Source organism: Idiotropiscis lumnitzeri, chromosome 12 (genome assembly GCF_059441095.1).
Source record: "Idiotropiscis lumnitzeri isolate Australia: NSW breed Sydney's pygmy pipehorse chromosome 12, RoL_Ilum_1.0, whole genome shotgun sequence".
NCBI classification, from domain to species: Eukaryota; Metazoa; Chordata; class Actinopteri; order Syngnathiformes; family Syngnathidae; genus Idiotropiscis; species Idiotropiscis lumnitzeri.
Genome location: NC_142402.1, coordinates 10,413,013 through 10,435,533, shown reverse-complemented (window position 1 = coordinate 10,435,533; position 22,521 = coordinate 10,413,013). Strand labels below are relative to the sequence as shown.

The 22,521-nt window shown below is 39.1% G+C and overlaps 2 protein-coding genes across 2 annotated transcripts in view; one reads left to right on the top strand and one right to left on the bottom strand.

Annotated features, from left to right (window-relative positions):
* Positions 1-409, top strand: part of clul1 (clusterin-like 1 (retinal)) — a 6,056-nt gene extending 5,647 nt beyond the window's left edge. The window contains exon 9 of the mRNA XM_088311490.1: positions 62-409. Coding sequence (XP_088167616.1) covers positions 62-80 — 19 coding nt within the window. The 3' untranslated portion in view covers positions 81-409. The remainder of the gene's footprint in view (positions 1-61) is intronic.
* yes1 (YES proto-oncogene 1, Src family tyrosine kinase) lies at positions 245-22,521 on the bottom strand. Its single transcript, XM_088311489.1, has 12 exons — positions 22,185-22,521; positions 12,167-12,457; positions 10,645-10,744; positions 10,279-10,377; positions 9,367-9,470; positions 9,089-9,238; positions 7,733-7,888; positions 6,229-6,408; positions 5,133-5,209; positions 4,231-4,384; positions 4,003-4,134; positions 245-1,991 (listed from the first exon to the last, which is right to left on the bottom strand). Exons 2-12 carry the CDS (start codon positions 12,447-12,449, stop codon positions 1,783-1,785), a joined length of 1,644 nt encoding a protein of 547 aa, XP_088167615.1. The 5' UTR covers positions 12,450-12,457; positions 22,185-22,521; the 3' UTR covers positions 245-1,782.

The following is a 22,521-nucleotide window of genomic DNA, read 5'->3' as shown; positions in this document are numbered from 1 at the left end:
AGAAACTGATATATTTAGTAATAGATGTACTGCATTTACATTAGTGTTGTTTGCTTGACAGGTACCACGAGGATGAGTAAATAGCCAATCACAGAGCTCCGTAGAGATAAAGCATTTCACCTTTCCTGTTGGCAAATAGAGTAAAAACACAATACGCCGTTTCCATGATAACCAAATTTTACATTTGGATGTTTACAGTAGAAACTTGCCCAAGATTTCACCACAGCAAACAAATTTCTTTTAAGTAAAACTTTTATTTTTTTTCTGTACAAAAATTCTATTAGTTACCTTTTTTTTCGTCATCATCTCTAGTTCAAGTCCTACCTTTAGGAACCTGTTAGGTTCTCCACAGTCAAACATACAACAAAATTCAATTCAAAACAATAAAAAGTTCACATCTTTGTTCGAACTGCTGTCTTTTGTACGCATCTTTCCCATCATGCACCTCAGAACCGACAGTTATAGCAACAGGAAAATACAGGTTTGAGTGGGGGGTAAAAATAACATGACACTGATGGTGGTGAAATTTTGACTAACTCTGGTGTGTCAGTGGCTGACAAATATAAATCAATGTCACTGTCATTGATTTACTTCAATTTTTTCTTCGAGTTTAGACATACACGTGATGACATCACTAACAAATAAGATCTTATTTGCTATTGTGCAACTCTTAAAACTGTCACTCATAGGTTGAGATTTTGACAGAAACTAAACAAATAAACTCCATGATCACAGAAAATGCTCATCTCAAATAAAAAAATGTTTTAGACAATCCCTTAGGACTTGGGCATGATTCATATCTCAAATGTGACAGAATGCAAAAGTCAATGACAGTAATATTCAGTGACAGAAATAAAATAAAAATAAACTCCTTGGTCATAGAAAATGTCTATTGTGATCATTTAAAGCAAAATGTTCGCTGTGTTTCGAAAGTATTTTAAAAAAGGACTGAAATATTGAACATTTGTCAGACAGAAAATTAAATTCCATGGTCACGATTATTTTATTCTATTTTATGCGCTAATTTTTCTTTCCTTTCCTTTTCTGTCATTAAAATAACTCAATTACATAAAAGTATGTCAAAGAAAATGACAAATATTGAGTATTTAACAGAAAAAAAACTTCCAATTTCAAAGCAAATACCCATCCTAAGCATTGACAATATTTTTTCTTTGTGCTGGCATTAAATTATCTCAATTATAGGTATAAAAAAGAGAAATGTTGAGTCTTCGACAAATAACACAAAGATAAACTTGGTAGTCACAGAATGTACTCATTTGAAAAAAATTAAATGTTCGACATTTTTTTGCACTTGGGCATGATTAAAATAACTGAAAGTGTGTCAAAGAAGCATGAGAATTATTAAAAAACAAACGTCACAAATTGTCATTCATCCACCTTTTCACACTTGCTAAAAAATTTCTTTCTGCACATACTGTACATTCTTGCATCAAGCCCCATCTGCACCGTCCACGATAAAATTTCAAAAAGAAGCACAACTTGTCAGCCTTCAGTCATTCATAAACTACTGTACATATAACAGATCGTGACTCGTCAATATCAAAGAATTATTTTTGAAATATAAAATTTAAAAATTTTAAAAGGGGAGAAAAGTTGCGTCAAAGAGTCATTGTGTAAAAAAAACAACAAAGAGACCAAAAAAAAAAATCATCATTGCATCTTGCAAGTATAGCCATCAATGTGAAATGAGGACTAACTACTCGGGTATTGATCACAGTGTCGTGGCAAGTCTGTTTTGTACCAAGATGAGCTCTTGCGAGTCTACAGGTTGTCCCCCGGCTGGTACTGGGGCTCCGTGGCTGTGAAGTAGTCCTCCAGGAAGGACTGGATGTACTCAAAGGTGGGCCTTTCGTCAGGCTCCTTCTTCCAGCAATGGCGCATCATTTCGTGCAGCGAGTCGGGGCAACCCTGGGGGCAGGGCATGCGGTAGCCGCGCTCTACCTGCTCCAGCACCTCTCGGTTCACCATTCCTGCAAAACCCCCCAAAAAAGTTTAGCTTATAGTATGCCATGCACAGCGGAATCTCAAGTATTGATCCAATTTGGGGGAGGGAGGAAAGCCTCTTTGGTCAGCATTTGGAAATGACGGCACTGCATATTTTTTGCCCCCTAAAATTCGCAAATAAGGTACTGGAAATTTGTTACAAAACTAACCCTGAATGTTTTAAATGTGTCCTTTCTCAGAATATTCCATATGTACTGGTTAAATATGTTTTAAAAAAATGATTTGGATATACTTGAAACATAAACGTCAGCTAATGTGGATTTGTTTCATGTTGACTCAAATGCTGACAGGGCACGTTTCTAAATATAAAACACATTTCTACCATCAAAGAGTTTAATGTGGGCAAGTTTATAGCCCTTGAATACGGTCGAGAAATTCTGAAAGATTAACTGCCAAAAAAGTAAGCAAGGAGGGGGACAAAAATCTTGTCGTCATCTGCTACAACATGGGTAAAATTTAACTTTGGTGTGATTTAATAATTTGCTGCTTGCCATTTCGGTAAAAAAAAAAAAAAATATATATATATATATATATATATATATATATATATATATATATATATATATATGTACACAAAAAAATGAATGCTTCTTCCCAAAGACAGGAAGGTTCTGCAATGGTGACATGAATGCCTTGAAAGACATTGAGAGGTTAGGAGCCAGAGCACATGACTCTGTGGGAGAGGGTGGGGGGAGGGGGGTCCTCTTTATCCCACACACCAGGGAAGTCGGAATGAGACAAAAGAATGGCAGTGGTGTCGAAATACGAATAATCAGCTATCTGTTATCCTGACACTGCACATATAAAGTATATTTAAAAAAAAAAAATCACAGGTTTCCACACAGCTGTGTCAACATGAGTATAGTAAGGAAGAGAAGTCCCTCCAGAAGAAGTTGAATTAATTACATTGGAGGGGTTTTCGCTGTGGATCTGGGAAGGCCACAAGAGCCAGATGGCGGTCAGCTCGGCCATATGGTGGCTCTGTGATCACTGCAAGCTGCAGTCTAGTCCTCATTTTCAACGTTACAGCCATCACAGAGCCACATGGGAATTGTTGAAATTAATCGTGATGTAAGATTTCAAGATAGAATTTTACTCAGGGTGGGAAACAACTGCACTAAGCATTTAAGTACACAGGAGCTAATTTAACATTTTACAGAGAAATAATGTCCGAGCATGTTCAGTGATTTGTTGAACTTGGTTGGGCATTATTTATTTTATTATTCCAATTGCACAAGATTTCAAACATATACATATTTAGAAAAAGATAAACATAAATGTAATTTTGTTTTAATTATATAGATAATTTTGTAATGATTTTTTGTTGTTGGATTATTGTTTTGATATATATATATATATATATATATTTTTTTTTTTTTACATTACCAGCACATATCAAATATGTATGCGTTTTTCCAAATGTTATTGGGGTTATTCATGCAAAAATTACGACGCAAAAAGTAAATAGTTGCCCGTCTTTAAAATAATTTAAACATAATTATCAAACACATCGACATTTAAAATCAATAACAGTAGATAATTAATGTTCTGTAAAGTTATAATTCAATACTTTAGTTAAAATGCTTTAAAAAAAAAAAAAAAAACTAAAAAACTTGTGGACACTGAAACAACCTATGACATAATAAATCAGTATGCGCAACAGTTAAAGCTACCCATCTTCCAAAGAATAAAAGTGAATTATTAAAAATGAAGCATAACATTATTAAAAACAAGTTTACAAAACCCCCCCACCAAATATAACTAATTGCATTGTTTCCACCAATTGAAACTATAAACATCTACCTACCTCAAAAAAATATATTGGAACTTTAAAAACAAATCAATAACTTGAACTGGGAAGTTGCATGTGAAAAGAACTTGGTGGTGGTAATTGCCTCTGTCAGTTACTGTCAGGTAACAGACACTCTCTGTGGGCTAATCAAGTTCATCTGCGTGTGAAAGAGGCTCAAGGATCACCTGGATAGGGCACTCGTCCTTTGGTGACCAGTTCAGTCAGTAGTATACCAAACGACCACACGTCTGATTTGATCGTAAAGCGGCCGTATAGAGCTGCTTCCGGCGCCGTCCACTTGATGGGAAATTTAGCACCTGGAACAACGAGCATGACCGTTAGAAACTGCGAAGGTCGTTCTGAATGTTTCATTTTTTGGGTACCCTCTAAGATTCGCTGGCATGACAACACACCTTGCCTGGCCGTGTACTCGTTGTCCTCGATGAGCCGGGCCAGGCCGAAGTCGGCAATCTTGCACACCAGGTTGTCAGCAACCAGGATGTTGGCGGCTCGCAGGTCCCTGTGGATGTAGTTCATCCGCTCGATGAAGGCCATGCCGTCTGCAATCTGCAATTGAGTATGTTGTTTAAAAATGGACCATTTAGGCTCTATAGTAGATGCGATATTGCTTATTGTGATAAAGCTTAATTAATTACTAATTTGTGAAAAAAAAAAAAAAATCATCGAAAAGGACCTTGAAAAAAAATAATCGCAAACAACATTGCAATTTTTAGGAGGAAAAAATATAAACAAATGGCAATCACATTATTTTCCATAATCATTCAGCCGTAGTTCCTTTGTGAGAAATTGTTTGAGGAATCTGACAGGCATTATGTTCGACATTAGAGGTTTCGTTTTACCATGCATTCATTAGTGCTAATCAAGTTCATGCAGGTTTTCTCATTTCATAATAATTCAAAACATCTTTTGTCTGCCAAATGCCTTGGAGGCGACCGCAAGGAGCCTCCCTCCATCTTTGTTGTCATTTCTACCTGGCCGGGCAAGCGAGGGAGGAGTGTGGCAAAGCAAAGTGAAAGCAGATCATAGCACGCGACGGTGGCATCGTGGGAGTTAAAGTGGCTCTCTGATGAGAAGCGCTTAGGCTCGGCAGGCAGCTAAGTGTTGAAGGACGACGGGAGGCGCACAGAATGGTGGCAGAAAGCCAGGAGAGACATCAAGTTGGATATTAAATAAATATGACAACATGCATGGAGAACCATGCAGGGCGCTTGAATCAACCTGACTCGCAAGTTTTTTTTTATCCACACATATTCCTTCACAGTTTAGCAAGCAGAGGCGTGTCTTTGCATCTTACCTGTGCAGCCATGTCCACCAGTTGGGGCAGCTTCAGGTATTTGCCATCTCCCTCCTTCAAGAAGTCCAGCAGACTCCCTGGAAGTGATTAGCGGATGTGATATCACGATACTCTATGAGCTATGTGTATGTGTGCTTCACCATCAATGCAAATGCAGCCATACTGGATAATAGGAATCATTATTCAATATCAATCTTGAAATGAATGTGGAAATAGATATATTGAGTGCTGCAGTGGTAATCCAGCCTAAATGACATACTTTCCTCGAGTTTATATGGAGGAGGATAAACAGTTTTTACTCACATCGGTCATTAAGCGTGGGTGGAATGAAAAAGCTGGAATTAAATGTGTCACGTTGAAACATTTCTACTGCTGAAGAAACTTGTGAAATTCTTTACTTAATACTTTAAGACATAATTACCATGGATAAACATTTCCACAACAGAGCATAGTACGGTTACGATATGTGTCAGCCAGAGTTGGTTTCCACCATTATGAATTTACAATTCTGGAAAAATATTCAATATAATAAAGATGTGGTGAAAATAGTGCAAGCATGGCGATACAAAGAAAAAATTGGCAACCTTTATTAATAATTTGTTTTTCAAGAATTAAGAAAAATATATGGCGATAATTAATGTTTTATTCCCTGTTTCTATGTGCTCCTATAGCCCTTGTGTAAAATTTAGGTATCAGACAGTAAATCTCTGACCTGATGTCAAATAAAAAACGTTACCTTTTGCTACTGTTTTCTATTTAGTGCTGGCATTAAAACATCAATACACCTAAAACTAACTAGTTATTGTAACAAAATATTCAACTCATGGAATTATTTTTGTTATGTGTCAGTAGTTTAAGAACAAGTCACACGTTTGATGCAAGCATCACAGTGCATTCAAATCACAGAATAGGAACTCACATGCAGAAGCATTTGGCAAATCATTTTTCTTTGATTATGTTTTCATGAACGTGAGAGGCAGAAATCAAAATCTAGATTAATATTTTGATAACTGCCCAGCCCTACCAGAAGGCTAAGCTAACACTAACTGGCTGTGCTTTGCCTTAGCAGAACTTAAGAACACAGTCTGGGACTGACCTTTGCCCATGAACTCAGTGACAATGTAGATGGGCTCTTCGGACACGACGGCATAGAGAGGCACCAGCTTGTCGTGTCGGAGCTTCTTCATGATCTGGGCTTCCTGCAGGAAGGCCTCCGGGGACATGGTGCCTGGCTTCAGGGTCTTGATGGCCACCTTGGTGGTACCGTTCCATGTGCCTGAATTAAAAATAAAACAACATCAGATCAGTGATTGACTAATGTCCTAATTTGCATGATCGATCAATGCCATCATTGTTGGCATCTGCGAATAAAGACATAACAACAAAAATACTATCTCATTCATTCAGCCATTTCTCCACCACGCGGACCATCTTCAAACTAAAAGTCTACTTGGACTGCAACATTGGCATCAATGGCTCAATTCATTATTTTGAAGTTGGCATTTTGGTGGCGTGTTTGTTGAGTATGTTTGCAGCTTACTGAACATGTCTGTTTGAATGACAGTTTTGGGACAGGAAAAAAAAATATTCTGCATCATTAATTTGAGCATGTTACAACCTAAATTGCCAAAATGCTCCCATTCATGCAACTTGAGTGACCCATGAGAGGTTTCAACTTCTTCTGCTGCTATAATTGTGATTGTGGACCAATCATATTGCCTTAATGTGAACATGTGCTGATTTTTTTTTTTTTTCCCCACCAACCATTTCATGGATCGTGCCCGGTTTCAACCGTGCTGTTTGATCCGTACGGATCACAGATCAAAGATGATCCGTTGCACCACTCTAAATCATGGATGATTATTCGTCAAGCAGCCAGTGAATTTGGCTACCAAAATAATCTCGCACTTCCTGGTCGAAAGCCACTTACTCACGCCCTGTTTACATACAATGAGCCGGGTCGGGAGATCCAGTGCTTCCGTCATGAGGGCCGATCTCCATGAATGAATCACACAGTAACGCAGGCACACAAGCCCGCGCACACACAGACACACACGCACACACCAAAGGACAAAGTAGGGCAATGATAATAACGACCGCAAGGTGGTGAGAACACAGAGGAATGGAGGTCACACGCAGCGATTAACATATCTAGAATTAAAAATAAGTGAAGTCACCAAGGGAATGATCTCCAAAGGGGGGGCAGCACAAAGAAAAAAAGAGAAGGCGGCGTCGGAATTGCTGGGAATGCACACTTGCAGGTCGAGGCTTGCTGCGGGCAAAATGAGGGAGTGAGTGAGGAGGAGGCACACTGGCGAAGTGAAGCGTAGGACGACGACCTGCCATTAGCGTACACGCGTGTGCCTTTCAGCAGAAATGGACTGCAGTCGTCAGTGCTTTCCCCAATAAATAGGCTGGCTATTTTCTGTGCTCCATAACTCATAAGTGTTTATCATCGTATAAGCAGTCTATAACCATTCTTTCCTGTTAAAAATACATAAGCTATAAAGTGGATGGTTAATTTCCTGCTGTAAGCCCCATTTACTAATTTATGATCAACTATCCCTTATACTACATGAACACAATGTGAGCTGCCTTACCCATCCAGACCTCTCCGAAGCAGCCCTGGCCCAGCTTGACTTCTAGTCGTAGGGACTCTCTGGGGATCTCCCATGCATCCTTGGCCAGTCCCTGAGTCTGCGGCTTGACCGTGGGGCACACTGTTGTCAACCTGTAGCATAAACCGTCCGCGTGTTCTGGACACGAGCGGACATATAAGAAGGAGACGGTGGGGGAAAACAGTCCAGTTAGTGGGAGATACAGTATGTGTGCAGCATTGATAAAATTGCAACGTATCAATACAGCAGCACTGTGGGGGATGACACGACTACAGATTTTTTTTTGTTTTTTTTGCAACTATTAATATGACTATATTGGGATGGCCGAGTGGTCTAAGGCGCCGCGTTCAGGACCCAGTCTCCCCAGGAGGCCTGGGTTCGAATCTCGAATTTCCCCATTGTTGGACTAATAAAGGGAATATTATTATTATTATTATTATTATTATTACTTTATTTGAGGTTTGTTCATGAGACTGTCATAACACTGTCATAATTAAGACATGACAACTGTCATGAACATGATGAATTATGTCACTTTTGATGCAAAACTGACATTGACCAAAGTATCGAAAGTGATACAACTTACCAAATGACACTTAATGACATAAATTTTGAAGTAAAAATATAGAAGTTAAAATATATGAATAAAAAGTCCACAAATAGGTGAATCAGAAGGTGCGGAAAATCAAGTATGGAGGAATCGATTATCGCACAATCCTAAATTATTTTTTTCTCTCGAATATATCAATTATCACACAATCATTGCATGATAATATCAATATTGTGGGGATTGAAGAATTTATTTTCCATTTTTATGCCAGTTGAGCCATAATAATTTAAATACTACAGCCCAAATGAAAAATTACGTCACACTCTTATCCATAGAACAAGAAGTGGTCTGCTCGCTACAAATGCTGCATTATCAGCATTTGACTAAGTGGTTCCCTGTCCTATCACCATCACTAATCACAATGTGAATGACGTAGCACTGCAAAAGCGTTTGCGTGTGCTTTAAAGGTAGGGCAGTGCAATAAAGATGAAGCCTATGTTAAAACTATTTTGTATTCACTAAGTCACATGAGGGTTTTCCTTTTTGGGGGGGACACTCTAGTGGGGCTTTCAAGGATCACAGAAGGGATGAAAATCAATCCTGTGAAAAGCAGGATTTAATATATGTATATCCCAGCAGCAGATCTGCAGCTGAATAATTCAATGGCTCTACAAGTGCTGCATTAAAGTCTCAATAAAGTAAGAGTTATAATGTTAAGAGACTGCTTGTATAGTTCGGTAGTAAATGAAATTCGGACTAAATGCTGGCTGCCAGCAGATAATTCATACCTGTGTAGTGTTTCACCAGCTTCTGCAGTGTCTCGAATTGCGCCCGAGTGGTGATGTAATAGCCGCCACTGTCAAGCTTTCGTATTTTGTAGTGTTTCACATTGTCGCCCTTTACTTCATCCCAGTCACGGATAGATAGAGAGTAGGCACCTTTTGGATAAAACATTCACAAAATGCCAACGGTTAAATTCACATATGGTGTAATAATTCAGAAAAATTAAGATTTGCTTTGACATTACCCTGAATTTTTTTTTTGTGCCCAGGAAACGAAATCTCACCTTTGGTTGTCTCACTCTCTCGTGCCAAGAAAGTCCCTCGTTGGTTGCCTGGAAGTAATAAAAGCCGCTCAGCGTCTTTGCGGCCCATTTTGCCAAAATACCACCTGTGGGAAGGCACGGTCGGAGTTTTTACATTTTAAGTTTATTTTTACATAAATGTAATCATTATTGATTCAGTTAAAGTTACCAAAATGCATATACAAGTACAAATTCATGCTTCTAAAGGATCACAGTCATCACAATGTTTTTGGGGGGGGGGAGAAAAAAAAGAACAACATTAGCACATGTATTTTACCATTTATTATTTTGAGTAACTTTTTTTTCTTCCAATATATAAATGATTGCTGTACCATATAACAGATCTCATTCACAAAGTATTGCACTTGACTATTTTTCTTCCGATGAACGGATTATTACTCAATCTCTATAATTATACAGTCTATATTGTTGACAAAGTATTGTTACTTTTTATTTCCAAGAATTGGCTCTCACGTAATCGCTGTATCATACCATCAATAGTGCTGCCTTTGTATTTGGATTTTTTTCTCTCAATATATTGGCCAACCGTTGCATTATGGTACTGTCAGTAATTTTGGCAGAGCATCATGTTACTTTCCTCTTCCAATATATTGATTAGCATGCATATATATATATATATATTATCATATTATATCAAGAAAGTTGGCAAACTATTGTGATACTGGATCATGAGTTAGTCGACCGTCTTCCAAAATATTCTACACTACAATGTTACATACATAACTGTTGTTTAGCCTCTGCATGTGTACATGATAGGCTGTCAGTGTAACCGCGGAAAAGCATTTCTCAGACTCAGTGGGTGGAGGAACGAGTCAAAAAAAGCAGGGAGGATGAGACAGAGTGATGAGACGGTGGCAAGAAAAAAGTCCTTACTCTTCAGCCTGTATGGAGTCGGCAGGGGCCACGTAGTTACTGGGGATGTAACCCTTCTGTCCCGTGTTGATCGAACGAGCCTCCCACCAGTCACCTTCCCTAGAAGGAGATCAGAGCCTTCACTAGGATTTACAACGCAAACCAGAATGTCGAACGACTTGAGGGTTGTAAAGAAGAACAATTTCAATTCCCTCCCTCAGATGTATTGAACAATGCAGAGTTGAACATGGCGAAAGTGATGAGAACAGATGGCCCAGACAGAGAAGCCCATTAACCCAGACAGATTTCAGCCTTAATAACAGACCAATGCGAAAACAGATTAAACACACACACGCACACATGCCAGGAAAAAGCAAATGCACTCACGTGTTGTTGATAATTTGGAAACGATCGCCTTTTTTGAATGACAAATCGTCTGACGTCCTGGCTTCGTAGTCGTATAGCGCCACGAAAAATGTGACGCCACCTAAAGGCAAGATGGAGAGCAGCAGATGAGTCTAATTATTAACAGAGAGCACCACTAGGCTTATAGTGTTGCTTTATTTCATTAAAGGAGAAGTCAAGTCAAACTTTTTTTTTTTTACAGAATGTTCTATGCACCCTCACTAGTCTAAACAAAGCATTCTGATGAATGTTGCGTTTGTGGAATATGAATTAAGCAGAAAAATCCACCGCATTTTATCCCTTATAGGGGGCGGCCATTTTTCCACCTGCTGTCGACTGAAAATGACATCACAGTGCCTAAGGGCTCAGCTTGCAATCGCCACATGACCACACCCCCCCCAAAAAAACAAACAAAAAAAACAGGTGAGCTATTATTTGTTTTTAAATAAAATAAAAAGATAATGCGGAGCGTGATATGGGAGACGCTTTTCATCACCAAGAGGCGAGTATAAAAGCGGTGGAAATGGTCAACTATATTGAAATGTTGATTTATGTTTTCAACATTGAAAGTGTTATTCGCCTGTTAATAAAAATACTCAAGAAGGATTTTAAGGACTTTGTAGCTTAGAAAATGTTTTTTCTTGAGAGGACGCCGTGGCACGCTTTGTCTGCGATTGGCATGCTGTCAAACACATCACAATTATCTTCCAACATTTTTTTCCTGTATTCAATGTCTATGAGCAATCTGAGCAATGATTTTTTTTTTTAAATATTGGAAACAATCCATATTACAGCCATAAATTTGAGTAATCCTGTTAACCACCGATAAAGTGCATTTAAAAAAACAAAAACGACAAAAGGTTAGCTCTTGCTTAAATTGGTTAACATAGACAAAAAGATGCCACATAAACCCACCTTGAAATATTTCACTAAAGTAAACAAATGACACGCTAGTCTAATTATTGCTTCACTGTGCTTGCCTATTGGACCATTTCAAGTCATATGACCTATGTATATAATGGACGCAGCAGTGGGAAGCGACAACGGAACTCAAATGTGTTTATCTTCAAGAGGAAATTGAGCGGGCAGGATTAGATGGGCGGTATTCCCTCTGGTCACATTATCCACTTTGAGAGCGAGTGAGCAAGCGTGTGTGTTTGTATTTTTCACCAACAGAAGAGCCTATCAAATCGACATTAAGTAACAAAAAAAGACTATAAAAAGCAACACGGCATGGAAGGAGGATGGACTGTCTTCATTGCCTTATTTCCTTGAACAAATATGGGGAAAAAGAACATGCAATAAATTATTATTATGAAATTATATTAAATTATTATCAAGCTTATTTGCGAATTAACGGTAAGCACACGAGCCTCACAAATAAGGGTTAAAATATCTGCTCAGGCCTTCCTGTATGGAGTTTGCATGTTATCCCTTTAATTTTTTTTTTTCTTGAAGATATTCTTGATTTTATGAGGGGTTGTACAATCCTGAGTAAACTGACCTGTGACGACACCTGGGAAGGGACTGCTGACAGCCACCGAGGTGAAGGAGGTGGAGGCGCCGCCAAAAGGCGTCATAGCAGATGACGCCCCACCAAATGGGGTGAGCGCAGAGGCGTGGCTGTTGTAGCTGTTGTTGAGCGTCTTTGCTGCCGGCGAGTGGCCCATCATTGTGGGCTCCGGCCCGTAATGGCCCAAGTGGGCATTGACCGGAGCGTTGTTGGCATTATCCGGCCGGTACTTGAGCGCCGGGCCTTTGTCCTCTTTGCTCCGGACGCATCCCATCGTCAAGGCTGCAGGAGACACGAGGGAAGGATATCAGTCAAGCATGGCTGAAATGCAGCTAAAATGTGTACAGAAAAAGACCTACATTTTTATGCAATCACTGTATTGTGATGCTGTTGATATCATGATATTACAGTTACTATTTTTTTCTTTCAGCATATCAATTATAATAATAAATCGGCTTGGTGCATCCACCTCAAGTCAAAATAAGAACTTGTACACTGTTTTGCATTGTGGCAGAAACGTTGGACACTTACGCCTATAGCTCAAACCAGTAACTGAATCGTAATAAATGTTTGTGCATTTTCTGCAAAATAATTTTGAAATAATGTCCTTCGGAATAATAAAGGGATGGAAAGTAGGGCAGATGTAAAAAAAAAAATTGTAATTGAAAAAAATAAATGCCTGATTAATTGATTATTAAAATAATCATTAATGAGCAGCTCTAAAATGCACACTAATCCATTTGATTGGTATCAGAATCGGTATCGGCCAACCTCACTCATGGGTGATGGTATCGGAATTAGTTGAATACAAGCCTTATTGGAACACAAATTACTACTACTACTTGCAATTGTATGTAATCGCTGATCATTCATCTCTGAGAGCTCTGAAATGAGGAGACGTAGCATGTTATAAACTCTCTTAGAAAATAGAGTCAGGTAGCCTCTAAAATAAAAAAAATAAAAATAAGCCCCCTTCCATTAACAAAGGTGTCTTGCACACCTTGAAAACTTATTGGTAGTTGTACAACTAGAAGATGAGAAATGTTTTGAATATGAAAGATGAGGAACACAAAAGATACAGAATGGAAATCTTCATTTGAAAAGACCACCTAACTGTTGTGCACGTGCTCCTCCGCATTTTGGGGACCAAAAAAAAAGGATTGTGACTGCAATTGTGTTTGTATTCTGATTATTCACATCATTAATCAGCATCATTTTCTGTGACCATGCAGACCTGTACAGTATTAATACTAGCGTAGAATTACTTGACAATATACAAATATGGTAGTAAAATAGTTCATCCAATGTCAAGCTATTGCAGCGACTCCTCATTCAACCAGTAAAATGAAAACGTACACTGCACAGTGAGGTCCAAGTAGTACAAAAAGAGGGCTTGCCAGAGGCCAACCAGCAACCTCCCGCGACATCCCAAACAAAAAGCTGCCTAGCCATCCGAGCAGGAAACAAGATCCTTACAGCCTGTGGCCGTTTCACTGACACAGATTTAAGACGAGCAAAAAAAAAAAAAAAAAAAAAAGGGCGCGGTATCGCTCCTCTCCTCATTGATATAGGAGACCCGAGCATTTATCTTATCTGAACTTCAAGGACTCTCAACTAATGAGGTAATCCTACTGACTCTTCCCACGAGTATTAGCGAAACACATCAAGTGTGGTGCAGTGCTGACGGCAACCTCTTCAACAAGTCCACTTCATGATGGCTTGAGCTTTAACAATGAGATTCTTAAGCATGTTCTGTTAAAAGCGGGTGATTAAAGAACCAATGAAAACATGATTACACGTTTGTTACCATTGGTGTTTTTAGTAGACTTTCCACTGATCTAATCGGGTACTCAGCTTAGTTATTAGAGCAAGGGTCAGCGACTTAGCTTGGCCGTGGAGCCAAGTTTTTCCTAACAATTCTAGCGTGGGCTAAAATTGCTTTCTGATCAGGCAAAACCAGCTTTTCCTGGTTTAAAAATATCAGTAGGGATGTAACAATATCGAAGGCTCGAGGTTTGTTTTTATGGCGGTGTCGGTGTCATGAAAAAATATTTATTGCAATATTGTGTAAAAGCTCACGGTAAAGCAGTAAGCATAAATGTTTTGCAGGAAGGTTCACTGGTTTTATTGCTGCAGCAACATTGCAACATAATCATGCTATAATCACAATAGCAAAATTCAGCCATTGAGAAATTATCTGCTCAATAATTTAACAGTTGTCATAAATTCATTTACGACACTAAAAGTCCAAAAATTCCAGTCGGAAAGACGCTCGATAAAGACAACACAATTAGAAAAAGGCAAATAACTGAAAATAAAATAATCAATTAACCGAGTTACTTAATTTTTCTGTGCTGACTAATGATGGCACGTCGTGGCACATATACCGGCGGGAATAAACAGGCTTGCCCGATTGATTGCGAAGCGATGCTAAGACAGGGATAACCCGGGAGGGATACTGGGCTGCTAAGTCAAGTCGAATTTATTTGTATAGCCCTTAATCACAAGAAAGTCTCAATAGGCTTCACATGCCCAGAGTTCCGAAATATTGACGACATCCCCTGAACTTAACCCCCAGGAGGGCAAGGAAAAAACTCAAAAAACCCCATGTGGGGAAACATGAGAAACCTTGAGAAGGGACCACAGATCGGGGAATTCCCCTTCCAGTACGTTCAACGAGCCCATAATCAGAGTTCACACTGATGCTCTCTATTTTTTGGACTGGATTATTAATGAATGCTCCTGACGTAAACCAATTAGCATGTAAGGTGGCCTTGGTTCAGACAAGACGTTGCTGTCCTGTAAAAATACGTTTGTCCAATTTTGTAAATTTTTTTCAAATTTTCACATTGAGATGTTTGTAGTGCAGAAACCCCATCCATGTAAAAATAAAAAAAATCTGAATGAAACGGATATAAGTGTTTTTCACTGAACAGCAACGGTATGCAACGTATGTATATAGGATGTAATAGTATATGACGTATTTCCGTCCGATGGCAGTGATGTAACCACAATTTGTCAGAATTATAGCCTATCATTTGCCTATGCTAACAAACTAGATAAAATCTGAATTATCTTTAAGTAGTTGTATTTATATGGAAAACATTTCCAGGTCATAAATATAAATATAACAAAATGAGCCATTAACTTCGAGGTGAACTATAACAATTTAATTTTTTCCGTTAGCAGTCTAGAAACCATTTACGATGAGACCATAAGCCGAGGACCCCGTGTATATTCAATTATGAGGGAAAAAACTAATAAATAAAATAAATCAAGGATCAAACTGCAATTTGCAATACAGTAAAGTAAATAGAATTCAATGCACTGTTGGAAATTAGGTGAAAATGTTCATCAAAGGCAGTTTGGTTGCTTTATGTTTTACTTCCTAGTTTACAAACATGATTTGGGACTAAAAGATCCAAGTTGAAATGCAAATCCGGCCCCTTAGGAATGCAGAATTGAAAGCCACAGAGCAGCAAAGAAGCTTGCCGACGCGTAGTCGACACATTCCAGATGTCAAGGAGCAGCTGATTAAATACGTTGGCAGCAAGCTTCAGACGCCGCATGAGGAGAATCGTTTGAGTGTATCGTAAGGTTTGTTGTGTAAATGAGAGAATTGTTGCACATGAGTTAACTTTATTCAACCCCAACATAATACAAATCACATCCGGATACAAATCACAGGTGAATATGCCAAATCAAGGTTTGCTCAATAGTATCAATTAGGTTTTGGTTAAAAAAAAAAAAAAAGGAACCAAATATCATTAAACTAAAATGGCATTGAAATGTAAATCCAAGTAAATATTTTCCCTGCAGAAATAAATGCTGAAATAAATGCTAGTGTTGGTGCCTTGCCAAAATGTACTTGCTTTGGCACAGTATGCGTTTGCCAAATGACTCCGCAAGGGTTTATTGGGCAGATTTACTTCGCTTTTCTTTAGCAGTCGTTTTTGCTTGTGGAGTCGCAAAGTTTGACATATTCCTCCTTTGTATGGTTTGTCGTAAATGGTGATGGAGTAGATTTGTTATTGAAATGCTCTTCAACTTTTTTACCACATCTTACATACAAAGTTATTTTGAGCGACGTCAGACCTGAACCATTTCCAGGCTAGGGATGTGGACCCACATCTGGCTATTAATCCTTTTTGACAACACAACACTCGCAGTTTTAGGAGCCACGGATTATTATTTTATTTTTTAATATTTAAAAAAAAAAAAAAAAACGTTTTTTCCTCACATTTTTCATTGAAATACCTTTTCAAATGCTTGTCAGCATTGTTCAATGAATTTTTTGGTAAAAAATACATAAATAAAAATAAAAGGCATTTCAAAGGGGGCTGGTCTGGTGACTCGTCCCTATTCCCGACGAACAGCGAAGGTTCACTGTGGTGCCCATCCTTTAGACAAGGCTACGCTGCGGTGGTGGTAGCCCTAAGTCGTGCGCACACATCATGCTGGTTTGGAAAACTCATACACATGCTAACTTTGAGTCATACAAATGCTAATGAGGGTGCAGACTCTGCAATCCATCAAAGTATTTCAATTCTAAAAAAAAAAGAAGAAAAAATAACAATGGTGCTTCTGCGGGCAGGATGTGGGGGTCTCGCACAGCTGTTTAACATATTTAGGCTTCCTTCTTTAAACAGGCTGATGGCTCAAAGAAGTCAATTTGAGACTTGAGGTCTGAACCAAGGACAATTACACAAACTAAAGATGCTCAAACACTGGATTTACGGATCACAATTAAGGCATGTTAAGTATCAACCACAAAAGCTGTGATAAATGAGTACCACATTTTAACACTATCAAAAACCACAACTCCACATTGGTATAATGTAAAGGCACGTGTATTCCAAACAAATGCCCCCTGTCCGAGGCCACGTGACTGGATATCTGCCAGATTGACCGCAATGCCGTGTCAGATTATGGAGACACATGCTGCTGCTTCCCACAGGAAGAGCGACAGGAGGGAAGGTTTTGCTTTAGTGGCCATGGGAAAACATTCAGCAATGTTGCAATGTTACTCTGTTGCCTGCATTCTGAGTCACCAAGCATATTTTGGATGCAAGGGATTTAATTAAAAGTTCCTAGTGACAAATACATAACAAATACTGTCCAAAAGTTAAACGAGCATTGCAAAGCCAAATGAAAACTGGTTAAATAGATGTGGAAAATTTGGCTCGATTACAAGCAACCTTTTTTACACAGCAATGCTGCAAAATCACAATAGAGACTTAACTGAATGAGAATTACGTATCATGATTGAGGGGAGCAAAGTTAACACAATTATTATGGAGTGAAATATGTGTTTTTTTTTCAATCAAACAAAATGGGGATTTAAAAAAAATGCAAACTTAAAGAATGGATTTTTAATTAAAAAATATTTGCAAACAAGGCTAGTATTTGCATAGCTTAAAAAAGTGTCTGTTTTGTTGCCACCCAAAAAAAAAATGTTCTCATGAAACTATATATTTTGTTAGCATATTCTGAATTTTTCGTTTCAAGTTTTTAAAATTTGTTTGCAAGTTTTGAAGTTTTGTCTGCGACTCCTGACTTGGTTACAAATTTACTTTTAGGTTGCGAATCAACTGGGTTGAGTGGGCGGGTCCTCTTATGAACCAACGTTAGAAACCTTTTCATTGGTCCACTTGGAATGAGGGTGTGACAATTTAGACAAAACTCAACCAATCATGTAGAATATGCAAACCAAATTACTATCCAGTTCTTATTGTCACTCTAAAAGTTAATAAAACATGGACGGAATTTACTTGACATCGACAAAAACACTACGTTCACAGTACAACAACTGCTCACGTGATGAAAACACACCACATAAACTGTTATTCGAGGCCTAAAAAAATCATTCTCTATTTTTTTTCCCACTATTTTCTTTTTCCAAAATAATCGAGCTACTCCAATGACTTATAAATTACTCTCTGCTCTTATGACCAATCACATACAATGCCAGGCAGGGAAACTAGGATCAGCCAGTCGACCTTTGAACAGCGCAATTCACATACTGTAAATGCAGGTGCACTTTACCCAAACGTTAAATGGATTACGAGGCTAAATGTTCAGCACTTCGTAGTATCGTCCGCTTCAAGATGAGATAAGCTACAGGGAGTAAAACTGCCTCACACACCAGTCCATAATCTACCAATATTAAAGTTGCTGATCGTCCTGTAAAGTACGGAATTGTTCCTTATTCAACAAATGCAGGAGACATCATTATCATTCATGTCCAAAAAAATGTCCGTCTTACACTAAATCTATCACTATTTATTTATTTTTTGTCCAGTACACCCAGTACTTCACTACATCACATCCGCAAAAGAGAAAAAGTTCGCAGAAATAAAAATGTGACTGGGAAGAGGCTTGCCCTTAGTTAGACAGCATGTGTGGAGATGATTATAAAGCTTATTGTAAAAAGTGTGCCGGGAATAAGAGTGTCACGATAACGGAGAATTGCCCCGATATCATCATCGTCACGTTGCAATTTGAATCAGGTGTGTAGCTGCAGGGATCAATAGAAAAGAGGCAGGACAGCGAGCATTTAACCCAGTTTGGACAGCCCTGACATGATACTTTTGCGCCACTGAGCCAAAAGGAATAAAAGACAACAAAACCACTGGCCAAGCTTATTTATACATCACTGCTGTTGAGATGAACAAAAACACAATACTGAGCTTTTTTTTTCCCCTTTTTTTTTTTTTACGACAATGTGTCACCACCAACAATATCCCACAATGTCATGGTAACTATTGTATTGTGAGGTTATTGCATTATAACGTTTGGAATTGTTACCTTGCTAGTCTGTGAGTGTTTTCAATGGTTCATGGTGGGCTGGACATCAGAGAACATGCTTCTGGAAAGCATCACTGCAGGCGTAGATTTTTTGGGATGAGAATTTAAAATTGAAGGAACTATTTAATACACAGTAGTAGAAGCAAATATAGGTTTTGTATTTGAATGACCATTAAAGAAAAAAATAATACTAATTAACAGCTAGTATATGTATGTATAAAGAGAAAGAGAGAGAGAGAGAGAGAAAAGATGAACCTTTTTTAAATATATAGTATAGAAACTGAACATTCCTTGTTGCCAGTGATCATCATATAAACTCTTGACTATAACGCAACTAAAAAAATAAAATAAAATAAAAAAGACTATAGGCAAACCATAGGTAGGGGTAGTGGTTCAAAATGTCCTTGTTGCAAAAGTAGTGGGTGACGTTCTCAAGATCCAGAAATTAGATACATCAACATTCATTCCCCATACAGACAGATCTATGAAATAAGGGCAACAGGAAGATGCTTCCCCTTTGCAACTCAATACTTTAGACCCAAATGGTCACAAACAAAATGTTAGATTTCATTGAGAATGCAGATGAGTCCGCTGCTGGGATTGCAGCTCGCATAGAGCGGTCTCGGACAAATTGAGTTTATGATTTGATCAAATCACAGTGTTTAGTACAGACAATACAAGTGTGAATTATGGAATTCACAACTCTGTCTTCACCAACTTGAAAAAAACAGAAAGATCTCCAAGGAAACCGCACATTGTGCACAAGCAGGCTCTTGACCATCCCACTGTAGCTGTGGAAAATATTGTGCTGACGGTCTATGCTTGCTTGAGAGCAAGACCCGAAAATGTTTTGTAGCTTTTGTGATGACAATAAAAGCACTGACGAAAATGTAACCCTGTTATGGTCACTTCATCACACAGGTGGGGGGCCAAGGCCCTGAGATGAAATGGCGGGCAGCTTACTTCCGCTTTTAGCAAATCTTTTTCTTCTGTTGGAAACAGTACATATTTCTTTCTTCTAGTTCTTTTTATACCAAATGAAAAACAAGAGGCCTTAAAATCCAGATACTTGCAAATACTAATCAGAATTTGTGTAGTATCGTTACACCCCTAGAAAAATAGCACAACGTCAACTGATTAGAGCATAAACCTGTTGCTTGTGCCGGAAATCTAAGACGACATCCTCGGGGCGAAAGACACGGGCATCACTGAAGCGTAACTCAGTAATCGTCCTGGCACGCGCTCTGAAGCTCTTTGCCTGCCAATCACCAGGAAAGTGGTGGTGGTTAGTTTGGGGGTTGGGGGGGAGGCTAGCTGAGGGGACTTCCTTCCGAGTCCCATTCACATCACTGAGGCCACCTGCAGAGGCATCTTCACGCCGTAAACATAGCAAAGCACCCCCTTGTTGCCCTTTTGGGATTGAGCAGCTCACTCTTAAATCGGTGTACACACATACCGATTCTCAACACCTGAACCAAGTTTTTATGTCAAACCACACGCGGACGAGGAAATAAAAATCACCACGTTTGTTCTTACTGTTCCTATGAGGTGTGTTAAAAGACTCGCGATTGGATATATTGCATAGATTTACCATAACAACAGTCAGCTCAAAGCAATTTCCGACCAGATCGGGACAAAAGAACACAACACACTAAAGGATTTGAGATTTAGGATTTTAGAGACATTTGACAAGCTTAAACTTTTATTACTTTGATCATGTTTCTCATATTTCTGTTAAGGTGTTCTACGGAGGAGTTAAATGAAGCGTTGATACCTTCGCCTGGCTCCAGAGTCGGAACTGACATGTACATTGAGCAAATTCAATGCCAGCTCTCACTCACACGGTTAGACAAATACTCAGACACGCACACACTCCACAGTGGGCATTGTGGGTAAATGAAAGATGATTTAGCTTCAGAAGACTTGTTGGCGGCATATGGACGACGTCAGTGGGACAGCCACAACGTTTTGATACACACTATTACGTACTATCTTACTACTGAATAGTTTTTTCATCCGCAACTTGAAAGTCGAGGCAAAATATTTCGCAGTTTAAAAATCTTGACTTGCATCCACGGCAATCACAGCCGAATGACGATAATCTTCCCGTCCCACTGTGTTGTATTATCACAACGCTGTTTTGCCCACAATTACCTGAGAAGAGGTTGTCTGGAACATAGCGTTAACGTAGCTTAAGGTACAGTAAGTGGAGGGAAACCTATAACATGAGTGATAAATATTAACATTTTGTTTTAAGAGTCAAATTAAGCGATATAAACTAAAATGCTCTCATGTAAATCGATTGTGGGTGAGTTCTGTCATTTATGATTTGACGCTTATGGAGAAATTTACATGTAATTGGGGGCTGTTTCATGTGCTCTGTCAATGTAAACACTCTGTAACTCTAATCAATATGTGTCACCTGAGAAGTGCATGTAACTAATTTGTAATTGGGCACTTGGACATGCAATGTGTAGATCCAGACTTTTTGCTGCTTCGGATAGTGGCACTGTAAAGCGTGTTTGATCTGCCAGAGGATCATTCACGCCTCCTGTTTAAGTACATGGCACCGGGTCAGTGCCACCTGTTAGTCCTCCTCACTTCCTTGCAGAGTCCAGCTGTGTGTGTGCGTGTGTGTGTGTGTGTGTGCAAGACATGGCAATCCAGCCAAGTGGGACTGTACAGTGCACAGAGAGATTAACATGGAGGAGGATTACCGTAAAACTGGAGTGTCCAAACACAGTAACAGTGGATGTTGCAGTACAGTAGTGACACATGCTCGCCCCCCCCCCTCCAATACAAGAGCGGTACTTCAGTATTTTGCATGCATAAACCACTGCAATAAAACTACTGTACATATGTCTTAAATGTATTATGGGAGATTTGAGAAAAGACTTGCAGCAAATGAGGGGGGCTTCGGTGGGGCAGGGCACAAGACATTTGGTCGTGTAAACTTTAAATAAGAAACATCAAACTTGCTTCTATGTGGTTTTCTTAACTTAAACAATTTCAACAGCTCGTCCGAACCAGGTTTGGAGGAACTCGGGTAAACCTAATCAGTGACAGAGTCAACCCCAAACAAGCACAAACAGGAAGATTTACCCGATCCCCAACTTTTTGTCTCTTGCAACACAAAAACAGGCTTCGCTCGCCCCATACTCTCCAACGGAGACTTTTCCCCCACCGAGGGCTCGTCTCTTACCTCTTTCCAAGCGAACTCAACAACGTCGTAATCCGTCTACATGCGTCTTGTTGTTCTCCCTTTTATTATTTTCACGTCCCAAATTGAAGGGGACACACGCACGCGCAATCAAATCTTAGTTGTATGTCCCATGCTGACTACTAACTCCTCCACCAGCAGCTCGAAGTCGTCTCCGAGGACCCCTCGGATAGTCCTTCGAAATGGGAAGACGAAATGGTCACTTTGTGTCTACTTGTTTGCGTAAAAAGGCGAGAAAAGCCGGTGAAAATGTCTGTTAAAATGTCCGAGGTTTCGTGAGTTGTCCCAGCACGACAATAGCCCGGCTAGTAGCCACTAG